General features: G+C 46.4%; 2 protein-coding genes across 2 annotated transcripts; one reads left to right on the plus strand and one right to left on the minus strand.

The window, feature by feature from the left end:
• The first annotated feature begins 216 nt into the window (after positions 1 to 216).
• On the plus strand, positions 217 to 5,607 carry LOC112883027 (putative E3 ubiquitin-protein ligase RF4). Its single transcript, XM_025948247.1, has 3 exons — positions 217 to 339; positions 1,776 to 3,703; positions 4,782 to 5,607. Exons 2-3 carry the CDS (start codon positions 1,793 to 1,795, stop codon positions 5,220 to 5,222), a joined length of 2,352 nt encoding a protein of 783 aa, XP_025804032.1. The 5' UTR covers positions 217 to 339; positions 1,776 to 1,792; the 3' UTR covers positions 5,223 to 5,607.
• A 207-nt stretch (positions 5,608 to 5,814) lies between these two features.
• Positions 5,815 to 8,736, minus strand: LOC112883028 (indole-3-glycerol phosphate synthase, chloroplastic-like). The gene is made up of 8 exons (XM_025948248.1): positions 8,278 to 8,736; positions 8,101 to 8,175; positions 7,940 to 7,984; positions 7,640 to 7,804; positions 7,112 to 7,190; positions 6,929 to 7,008; positions 6,387 to 6,455; positions 5,815 to 6,129 (listed from the first exon to the last, which is right to left on the minus strand). Exons 1-8 carry the CDS (start codon positions 8,719 to 8,721, stop codon positions 6,046 to 6,048), a joined length of 1,041 nt encoding a protein of 346 aa, XP_025804033.1. The 5' UTR covers positions 8,722 to 8,736; the 3' UTR covers positions 5,815 to 6,045.
• Between the last annotated feature and the right edge of the window lie 3,343 nt (positions 8,737 to 12,079).

Below are 12,079 nucleotides of genomic sequence, written 5' to 3' on the forward strand. Positions count from 1 at the left end.
AAAAAAAAAAGCAATCCGGCCACCGGTCTCGCGCGCCTGCAAGCCATGGCCCACCCTCCAGCGTCAGGCGCATGCAGGCCCAGCCCACAGGCCGCGGCACGGCGCCGAAGAACACGTCACCGTCAGTCGCGGCTGCGGCTGCCTTGCCTGCGCTGTGGCCGCGGAGACCGGAGAGGAGGAGAAGGGGTTTAGGCCATAAAGCGCGCACCCCCCTCGTCTCCCCCGAAACGGCAAAACCCACTCCCCCACTCCTCGCAGCGCAGTCCTCTCCCCCTCCCCCCTCTCCATCGGCGGAAGGCCGGGGCCCAACCGAACCTTCGCGGCCGCGGAGCCTCGCAGGTGAGCGCCGGCGCCGGCCCTCCTCCTCCGCTCCCCCTCCCCCTCTCTCCACTCGCATTGCGTCGGGACGGATTCCAGTTTCGGTTTCGCTCCGGGCGGGCGAAACGCCCACTTTGCGGTTGCTTGTTTTCTTCCCCCCCCTTTTGGTTCGTCGGTAGGGAACCCTAGCTTCCTCGGGTGCGATTTTGTTTTCACTCCGAGACTCGCTCGCTCCGGGAGATGGATCTCTCGCCGCCTTCTCCGAGCGATCGATCCCAAATTTCCCCCCGCAGAAAGGAGCCTATGCGCAGGCCCCTTGTTCCGTAAGGATTCTAGCATTTCTTTGCGCTGTTTCGATTTCCCCCCGCCCGTTGCATCGTTTTGAGAGAGCGATTTAAGCTTCTGTTTCATCCAGTCCCTTGATTGATGGTCGTGTCGTGTGCTCAGCTATCCCGTCGCGATGCTGTTTATCACATTGAAATTGTGCATCTTCTCCATGGATGCAATGTCGGCTGCGCGCGACGCGACTGAAGATTGTAGAAATTGTTTTGGCTAATGTCGTACTAGCGGCCAAGGAAACACCCAACACGCACTTGCTCTGTAGCTACCGGTTTGGGCCTTGGGCTGATCATGCTTGTTTTACCTGGAATCGGTTGTTTATTTGATACTCTTGTTATATTCTGTTACCTGTGCATTAAGATTATGTGCATCTGCCGGCCTGCTTGAAATGCTGGGAGCCTAGGCACCTCTCTGACAATAATCTCGATTTGCATCGTGATGAATTTGGCACATTACTTTCCTCTCGTCCTTTTTTTGAAAGACCTTTCCTCTAGTCCTAATCTTCTGCTCTTGGAAGTTCACTACTGCGCCAGTTTCACTGGTGTGCTTGCACCTATGACTCCTTTAGTTGTACTAATCTGTAATCAGGACTGTTGTTTGGCAGAATGTTCTTACTTGTGTTGTTACAGTTTGTTGCTTGGTGTCCAGAAACGGTTTCTGTAGGTAGTGGTCTGACTTTTCAGTTTGGTCCGTATCTTGTACAAGTATTCTGTACTCACTGCATAAATAGATATAGTACTTTATTTTGGGCGCTACAGGCCTTAGTGAGCTCAATTTCCTTCTCTTCTTTTTCCTGGCAACTGTACTTGTCAACGCGCTAGACAGTTTTATTTAGCAGAGTTCTCCATTTTCTTAATGTTGTTGAAGTCTCATGTTTATAAGTTGATTGTACCTAAAATATTGATGGAAATGGATGTTATTGTTGTATCTTCTGTATAACTAGACAATTGAAATGTGTGGCTTTGTTGCTCCAAATGTGAACCTTAATTGCCATAGCTAAGTGTCATCACTTCTAGACTTCTAGTTGTTCTAACTATTCAGTCCTCAGGTAGTGTTACCGCCTTTCTTTCATAGCTCTCTTGGCTGTGCTGTCCTTATGTTCAGTGGTTTTTGGCCAGATAAACATATCCTGGCAATGGGGGTTGCTGGCACTGTCAGCAACCCATATTCATTACATATTGGAGAAAGAGACGACAAAAGTAGCCACACAAAGTTATGTTCAGACTTTACTGCAGCTGAAATGCAAGTGAACCCTGTCAGTGATGATCTATCTTTGATTCATGTAAAACTGGAACAGTCATGGTCAAGTGTACAAGCTTTTGTTGCTGAGCATATTAACTCAAAGGATCTTGATATGGATTGGAGCAAGGAGGCTGTTGGGCTGGATGGTTTCAGATACGTGGGCTGCAATGACCTAAGGGATGTTGCAATGAATAGCTTGCACATGTTCTTCAAGACTGCAGTTCAGATGTTATCCTCTGAAGGTTACATTGAGGATGCTGTTGTAAATGCTGTTGTGGACTCTGCACTCTGTTACCAGTTTGATGGGCCTATCAATAAGATCACAGAGCATGCACGCACATTGCTACAGAGCGGCAGTCATCAGGTTGATTATCCAGGCAGTGAGAATGTTGACACAGTTTTGCACATGCTGGGCTTGTATTTTCTTTGCAATGCATCAAGTTTGCTTAAGAGATGCTGCCCATTTTTCACCTTGGGAGATGTGTTGTGGTGCATTCTGCTGTGTGACCTGGATATCTCTATTGCTCGTGCAGCTTTTATTCATATGAGTGGTTATGGGAATGGACAATCAGAAGGGCATGCTCTTAGACGGTGTAACTTATGTGAAGGTCGTGAGGATGTAAATGAGATATCAGAAGAATGTGGTTGTAGTAGAGCCATAGAATCGCCTGCACAATTTGATCCACCTCAATCTGAAGCAGCCCAAAGGATGTGGAGCAGTATTCTGGCAAATTATATAGTTTCAGTTCAAAATTCTGCAACGAAAAATCAATATGCTCCTTCTGCTCAAGATGAAAGTTCTTCTGTGCCTAGGGCTGTGGTTCAGTATAGCAAAAAAGCAAAGAAAGGCAACCGTAACAAGCCTAATTCCATGAAGTATCAGAAAGACTCTGGCAAGGATCTGGTAGTTTTCAAAAACGTCCAACAAGTCAAGGGTATAGGTAAAACATCTTCAAGAATGCTGAAAGAGAGTAAATCATTAATGGCGTTCCTTGGATCTGCGCAGAGCACATCGACAGGCATTTCGGAGGTAGCCAATAAAAAAAGCTTACAACCATCCACGTTAGTTCCAACCCAACCTGTTTCTGGAGCTTCCTCAGTCAAAAGAAGAGATTCACCAGCAATTGTTCCAACTGGAGCACTTTCTTCTGCTAGCTGTTCCTCCATCCCATCCTCTAGTGCAAAGGCAGAGTCGAAGGAGGTAATGGGATCTGATGTTGTACAGTTCTCTCTCCCCCATACTCCTGCAGAGGGCTTTGAATTTTATTTCTCACGTGAAGGCATGCAGACCACTTGGGCTCCAAAAGATAGGGAAGAGGAGCTGGCTCTAGAACTAGTGCAGCGTTTGGGTGAGTTAAAGCTGGAGGTGAAAGTTTGGACAGATTGGGCTAATGAGAGGGTGATGCAGTCAACAAATAGGCTGGTAAATGAAAAGGCCATCCTTTTATCGCTTAAAAAGGATAAGACAGATGTTGAAGAGCCTGATGTCTTTAATAGAAAGAAGCTTGAGGAGACACAAAAGGCACTAGACAGCACTTCTGATGAGCTCAATCGTGTCAATTCCCATGTTCAGGAGCTTACAGATAAGATTACACATCGTAGGCGTGAGATGAAAGCTGTCCAGCTACAGGGAAAGCAAGCAGATGAGAGATTGGCTAGCCTTTTAAGCAAGGAAAAGGACAGACTGAAGTCCATGGAAACAGAGAAGATCCTTTTGCAGGAGGAGCTTGCTGCTGAAAGGAGTAAACTATCCAATCTTCTGAAAAGCCTTGAGCAAGTTAGAAGATCTGAAGATGTGTTAAAGGTATTCCAATTTGACCCACCTTGTGCCTTCAAATTTGCTATCATCACTTGCGTATTATTTTGGTGGCTTTGTTACACATCCCTGGTTTATAAATATATGATGTTTGTACAGATACTGTCTCTTGAAACAACTTTCGCCACAACTTTTTTACATGAAAGTTCCACTGGAAATCTGTTAACTTTTATATTATGAAAATTGCATATGATCAATTCAAGATTTCAAGTACTTCTTTTTAAAAAAAATCAATGCTTAATTATCAAAGTTAGAGATTTTTTACTGTATTCTTTCTTAATTGCCTGAGATTTATGAATGGAGGGAGTAGTTTATTAATAAACCAACTGCATTTTTCACTCAAATGCAGAATCCTATTTGAGTTCGGTAGGTCAATTGTCTTCTTTAAATATGATCCATGGAATGATTTCTGCATGGCAGATGTGTGGCACTTTAGATCCGCATTATATATAGTTTTTTGTTTGGTAAAATCATTTTCTTATTTGTAAAAATGAATAAATGACAGGAAACTAGAATGTTGTTCAAATATTTTCCTAGCTGACTAAACTTGTCTCACCAAACTACCATGGTGCTTGAGATGCTAAATTCCTAGGCAGCAATTGTGGCATGTTTCAATTCCTTGGTTGGTTGTATATTATAACTTTTGTGTGTTACCATGCTGGTCCTGCTTTATGATATTCAACCTTGAAGGCACTATATCTTTTTCTTATTTTGGGGTTTCACTGTGGCCATTACTGCCTAACACATCTTATGAGGAGAATAATGGGTTGATAACTAGATACCGGTTAATGTATACATATCAAAATGACCTGCGAAGATGACGCAGTTTGTGCAAGCGCACATGTTTTCATGCATCGCGGATAACTTGATAGACCATCGTAGTAGAAATATGCTCGTTCTTTTGGTTGTCTTGAGATGAAAATGCTCAATATGATCTAGCATTACTTGGCTCATGCATAATCTACAAAAAGTTTATGTTATTGCCTAGCTTTTTATTGCCTCCCCTTTATTTATTAATGTATTTTCGCAAAGATTGTTTTATGACCTTTGGCTGTAAACACTGCAGAGAAGGTGCCAGGAAGGAGAGAAGATGCTAGATGCACTTACGAAGCAGGTTAACTTTGAAAGAGCGGAGCTTGAGCGGATCGATACATCAGCAAGAGCAAAGTCTAGCAATCTGTTGCTGAAAGCGCAGAACAATCAGGAGTGGCTGCAGTCCAGTATCAGGAATCTCAAACAGCAGGTAGATGAACTGTCGAGCTTCAGCAAGCTTCAGAGAGTTGCAAAGTTCATGGCCCCTCCAGGGTTCGGGATCGACTCTGTACAGCGGGAGCAAGAGTGTGCCATGTGCCTGGAAGAGGAGATCTCGGTGGTTTTCCTCCCGTGTGGGCATCAGGTGGTTTGTGCAGGCTGCAACCAGCGCCACCGTGACGGGGGCATGACAGAGTGCCTGTCCTGCAGATCTCCCATCGAGCGAAGGATCTGTGCTCGCTTCGCCGACAGTTAAGGGGTGAGTGTACATCTGGTGGGGAAGAATCACAGGAGTTATAGCCTTTTGCCTTTGTTAAAACAGCCATCGTCTAAAACCAAACCACTGCTAGAGAGCGGAGTAGCTGTGTAGGATGTAGTTGGTTTCTAGTCCTGACCTCAATTGGTTTGGGGGGGGAATACAGTTGGAAAGGATGCTAGTTTCTAGTGGAACCGGATTGTTACCTTGTCAACTATTACCATATATATACTTGCATGGTGGGAAAAACCAAAACTAGCTAGCTTCTAGTGCGGAGCGCCTAAACTGCCAAACTGGCCTCAGGTTCTCGTAAGTATGGCATGGAATATCTGAGGAAGCACACTGGTATTTTGCGTTGTGCCTTGTGGTTTGCCGGGTCGGTTTCCACGATGATGTCATATACAGCAATGCCGTTGCCAGTTGGTCTGAGGCTTTGAGCTAACTTCACATGGCATTCGCATGATGTCTCTCGTTTCGGCATGGCATTCTTAATCTTTCTGGTAAGGTGCTGCGAGATGCCTTGATAGATAAACTTGGAGCTATGCTGTCTGCTGTCCTAGCAGCGTGGTAGTAAGCTGTTCTCCACAAACGATAAAGAAATCCTCTGGCATCACAAGACCAGAACAGAATTGATATTCCAACATATGCACTGAACACTTGAAAACAATGCGCATTCGTGATTCATGCAAAGAAGTGGGAACATTGGTGAATCACTTCTATAAATACAGGGCTTGTTCACGGTTACATCCTGTGCAATCTTTACGCTTGGAAGCCACGTATCAGCCCTACATGCGACAATTAGCTAGAGCACAAGGGAAGCAGGTTAGAGTAAGAGCTCCTTCCCAAACAGCCCAGCGATTGCTCGACCAGGATCTTCCTGTGTCAATAGGGACTCTCCTACCAAAACCTGGCAACATGAGTAAAAACAGATCAATGTCTGTATATATCACCCTATATGAAAAAAATATTCCCTCTAAATAAGATCAAAATATGCGTTCCGTACTGCTACGCATGATAAATTTATCAAATCTAAGCCTTTCAAGGAAAAATATGCTTTGCAAACATATTAGCTGCCCGAATAATATAGTGGCATATGAAGAGCACCCTTTTTACATTTAATTAATTTTACCTTCTTGGCAAAAGTTAATGACTTAGAAAACTTACAGCTGCAACACCAGCATTCTGGACATATGCTACATCATCAGGCGTAAACAACCCGGATTCGCTCACAACCTGAAGAAACATATTCATTGAAATTTAATATTTAAGCCCATCGATCCTGAGCAATTTCTATTATGGAATCAGACAACACATGCTCAGTGCTAGTAGGAAGGAACTGTCCAGTGAATTGGTTTTCTTGTGAATGGCCAAATTAACGATACTGGAAGTCAATGCACAAGAAGTGGACAGAATGCTATTGTCTCAGTTTCTGATACGTTCTCATGTCTAGTACAATGTTGGCATCATTACAAAGTTAAATGACCTGGTATAATAATTTACTGAGATAAAACAATTCTGTAAAATTAGGATCATGATTTTTTTTTTGTAACTTTCAGTTGTCATTAGTGCGTCAGTTTCTAGATTTTGTATCGAGTACAATGTCTGCATCACGAATGACTGGGCAAAATAATCCATTGAAACACAACGATTAAATGTGTCAAGTTGGGATTTCAAAATGTTTTCTTAATGAGAAAAACCGGGCATACCATTATTTTCTTCTTCCTAATGATGTCACCACGTTTCTGTAACAACATGTTTGTGTTTGCAGTATCGACTTCAAATGTCCCTGCAACATATCAAATAAATTTCAGCTTGCTACTGGGTCAACAGAGGATAGCTGCACAACATCACAAACAAAGTTGTAAGAAGTGATGGAGAAAAGTGCGTACCTAGACTGCGATTGTTGATGCCAATAAGTTGAACACCGTCTATCTTCAGTACGCGATCCAACTCCCTCTCGTCATGAACCTAAAATTACAAGCTACGTTTAGTAATTCCTTGGAAGAAAAGGTTTTACGTTTAGTACCCAAAATTGCAGTGGGTGAATGAAAACTTGCACGAGACACGGTGAATATAATTACACTCCATACTTTGTTTTCCAGTTTTCTAATTATACATATGTTAGCAGAAACAGTAAAATGTGAAAGCATGAATGTACTTTGATGAAAAGAATTTACTATACAAATTTTAAAATGACATGCGGCAAACATATATATGTGTATAAGTTAACTAAGAAAAACATGCAAGTAGAAAAGTCAATAGTCAAGCTAGCTATAGACTGCTTAGTAATAGTACTATGGTATAATTTACTGTGACTAGAGAGGACCAGTAAAAAATATATATATTAGCAGCGTAAATAAATAAAGACAAGCTTGCAAGGATACCCCGGAGTAAGAACGAAGCTTGTGAGTACTAACCTCAACAAGAGCTGCCATTCCGAGACTCCTGCAAACTCGAAGCATGTACTTGATGTCAAGGTCCGGTAGCACGGCGGCGATCAGGAGGATCGCATCGGCTCCTTTCGACCGCGCGTAGTAGATCTGCCAGATGTCGATGACGAAGTCCTTGCAGAGTAGAGGGCACTGCATTTTTCGCACAACCACCATAAAAAAAAAAGGCAAAGTCAAGAGAGACACAAGGACATTCAACTCTCGAGACAATGTAGTATATACAAGCATGTTTAGTTTTGTATGCATCGCTTAATTACGGTGACTTACATTCACTCCGGAGTTGCGTACGGTCTGCAGATTCTCGAAGCTCCCCTGGAGGAACACGCACAAGATGAAAAGATGGGACATGTCAGATAGTTTCATCAGTGGAAGAACAAGATTACAAGAAGCAACTAGTATGTGATAAGCAGCCGTCGCGAATGCCAGACCAGAAAGTGCTTCTCGTCAGTGAGGATGCTCAAGCAGGCCGCGCCATTCTTCTCGTAGGCGTGCGCAATCTCGACCTGTCAAGAAGTTGCAGTCCATCTTCAGAGTTGTGAAGGTGCAGTGCAGGAGGGGCAATGTGCAGTTCAGCTATAGAAGAAGAAAGTCTGCGACTGACTGACCGGGTTGAAGTTGTCCCTGAGCAGGCCCCTGGTGGGCGACGCCTTCTTGACCTCGGCGATGAGCGCGGGGACGCCGCCGTTGCGTGCGCGCGCGCCGTGCAGCGCGGCGGCGAAGTCCCTGGGCGGCGGCGCGCGGCGCGCGGAGTCGGTGACCCTGTGGAGCGGCGCCGCGGCCTTCCGCTGGGCCACCTCGACCTCCTTGTCCCAGACGATCTGCTCGAGGACGCTGCGCGGGACGGCCCTGTCGGCGCCGACGCCCTCGGAGGGGTGGCTGGGGCGGCAGCGGCGGCGCACGCGGATGCCCTGCGCGGCGGCGATGGCGTTGACGGACTTGCCGCTCTCCCACTGGACCACCTCCGCCGAGTTGAATATCTCGGCGCCCAGGCCCAGCTCCAGCGCGCACAGCAGCGGCGCCGAGACCTGCCCCCACCACCATGGTCCCATCGATGAAATGAAAATGCTGTCTGGGTTAGTTGACGCTTGACAGAAAAAGAAGAACGAATAGGAAAACATTGGCCCGAAACGTAAACTACTACATGTATATACTTAATTAGTAATAAGTGTGTAACTCTGCTGAAGTATATGCAACTCTAGTTCAACCCAAAAACTTGTGTCGTAGTGCCGACTAGTGCAACCTAAAGGTTTCAGCTAGCAGAGAGAAGATGCTAACAGAGATAAGATGTTGACCATAGTCATCCATCCATGCTTGAACACTAGACAAAGAGAGGACGGAGAGAGGAATGGTTGCTGGGTCTAGCAGGGCACCTCGGTGGCGGCGTTGCAGCGGACGGCGCGCGCGGCATCTGCGCCGCGCGCCACCGCCCACGACGTCGAGGAGAGCGGCGAGCAGACAGCAGGCCCCCTGGCGACCACCGCGGCGCGGGCGGAGGCGGAGGCCTCCATCGGCGGCGGGCGTGCGGGCACGGAGCTAGGAGGCCGGTGGTGGTGGTGGTGGTGGGAAGAGGCGAGCCCGGAGCCCGGAGGTGGAGACAAGCAACGAGAGCACTGGGGTGATGCCTCCCCGCCCCGTGGAGGGCGGGCTTTTATAGGCGCCCTAGGCTATGCGCTGTCAGAGCATCCTCCAGCGATGGGTGGCGACGGAGCCGAGCAACCTGTCGGTCGGGACTCGAGATCAGCGGAGCAAGATCGCCCGGGCCCGGGGCATCTCCTCCTACCGTACGTCCGATCCGATTTGATACGATCGAGGCGGGCGTCGCATCCATCCATCCATCCATCCACGCGCGCCGCCGTCGCTTTGCCTCGACTTCCGGTACCCCTCGCTCGCCCCATGGCATCTACCGCCGCTCCGCTCCGACGATACGGTTACAGGCTGCCTGCCAGCGTGCGCGTTTTGTATCGAGCTCGCTCGGGAGGAGGACGTGCTAAACAAGCCGGCACGTGGCTCGCCATCCACGTGGTAATGGGGATGCTGTGTATTTGTCCTGCGTGCTGCCAGCCTGCCGTGCTGGTTTATGATATATGACACTGGCCCTAGCTCCCGGTATATGCGTTCGGATCGCTCCGATCCTCGCGCTCTCTCTTCTCCGGCGTGCGCTCATCAACGCACCCAAATTAAGAATTCATTTTAGTAACATATCCTTTGCCAATTGTCTTTCTTTGTTGTTGGGGTGGTGGAATTATATTACTCCGGCTGTGTCACGCCGGTAACGTTAGACGGGCAGCCAACCACCTCCGTTGGCCTTTTCACTATCTTATATACATTTATTTATTCCCTTCATCCTATAATATTAGCATGTGTTTGTTTGAAGATAGGTTGAATCCATCCTTATTTTTTGGTTGAGTTCAACCCACCTAATATTTGGTTAGAGAATAGGCTCAACCCAATTTTTTGTTTGGTTTTTTTCTCTATACGTCTCATCCCCTTCCTCACGCCGAGCACCACCGCCACCGCGCGATTCGCTCCGAGCCGGCCGCCGCGGGCCAAGCTTGCCCCGCCGAGCCGCGCCGCTCCTCCACAGGAGCCCCTCGCCGCGGGCCGAGCTCCATCCCTCCCTTCACGTGTCGCTCCTTCGTCGGCGTGCCGCTCCTCTGCCCCGAGCCGGCCGCCATGGAGCTTGCCCTGCCGCGCATCGCTCCTCTTGTCCTCCACCCGAGTTGGCCGCCGCGGTTCAAGCTCACCGCTCCTCCTTCCGCCGCACCGCTGCAGTCGAGCTTGGCCGGCCTCGTACCACTACCACGCCGGCGCCGCCGCAGCCCGAGCTCGTCGCGCCGCCGTAGCCTGAGCATGCTGAGGAGGAACAAAGGAAGACGCCACCGTGACGGAGAGGAAGTGGGTCGAGATGGTCCCTCATTTTGGAGGGACCAATCCAACCCGCATCCGAGGAGAATATTCCTATGCGGGTTGGATCTAACACATCTAGACTTTCAACAAAATGCGGGTCCAACTGGGTCGAACCAGTCCCAATCCAGTTGGACCTTACAACCAAACACATGCTTAGAGTATTCTAGCATTTTTCATAACAGATTAGGGAGCTAAGGAAATGATGTATATACCACTATTTAATGTTTTGTTTGGTTGTCGTTTTACTAATTTTATGGCCGACCGGAAATAATTCATTAATACCCTATGATGCCTTCTATTTGGTACAAATTTTGAATCCTCCAATACCTTACATTTCAGCACGGAGAGAGTATATATACATATACATATACATATACATATACATATACATATATATATATATATATATATATATATATATATATATATATATATATATATATATATTAGACATCGTGGCTGATCTAGCTCCTCCAGGCAGCCGCCGTGTCATTGTATCTTCGTCCGCCTGCACACACTATTAGGGTGTCCCATCCCACTAGTTAACTAGGATATAGATTTCTTAACATTGAACACCTTGCCACAAAGATAGTTTTTCTGAGACGGTAAGAGCATTAAGAAAGGAAGAAGAGAAGGAGATGATTTCTCATCCGTGAAACTATATCTACGCAAGAACCAAGAAGCAAGGAGGATGGGGGGATGAAAGGAGAGAGAAAAGAGGGGATTGAATGATAATTTGTTTTGAAAGAAAAAACTATGCATTAGGATCCAAAAAAAATGCAATTCTAAGTTTGAATTGGGCCAAACTTTCTCAAGTTTGACTAAATTTATGGAAATATTATTATCCTTATGACTCCAAATATGTATCTTACAAAAATATATTTCATGGTAAATCTAATTATAATAATTTATTATAATACATATATTATTTTTTATATATATACCTAGTCGAAGTTGAGATAGGTTGGTTTGGTAGAAAGTTAGAATCACTTCCTTTTTAAGGACGGAAGAGGTAATTCCTATGTGCGGTATCTACATGATAAGTACAGAAACTGTTTCGGGTTAAGATGCTCACAGCTCGATCATGCCATCATGTGCGCTGATCGAGTAATCGTGCCGTCGCCACTGCTCCTTGATCACGGGCCGGGGCTGGACGGATCTCTTCGGTGAATGAATGGAATCCATGGCACCGCGCGCGTGCTCCACGCGCCGCGGACGGATCGATATCTTCCCGGCAGGTGGCAGCCACATGCCCCCACATGGATGGGTGGTTTAGGGAGCAAGATTAAGGGTGCTTTTGATTGGGTTTTTTATCTGCTTTTGCTTTTATAAAAGCCAAAAGCTAATCAAAGAGCTTAAACGTCTAGGTGCTTTTGCCCAAAAACACCTTTCACCCTAGTACAAATGCAAAAGCACCTCCCTCTACTTTTAGTGGCTTTTGGGATAAAAAAAATTACCCACCTACCACTGATTATAGAAAAAATAGTTCCTTCTATCCAC

The sequence above is a fragment of the Panicum hallii genome, chromosome 2 (genome assembly GCF_002211085.1).
Source record: "Panicum hallii strain FIL2 chromosome 2, PHallii_v3.1, whole genome shotgun sequence".
Lineage (NCBI taxonomy): Eukaryota > Viridiplantae > Streptophyta > Magnoliopsida > Poales > Poaceae > Panicum > Panicum hallii.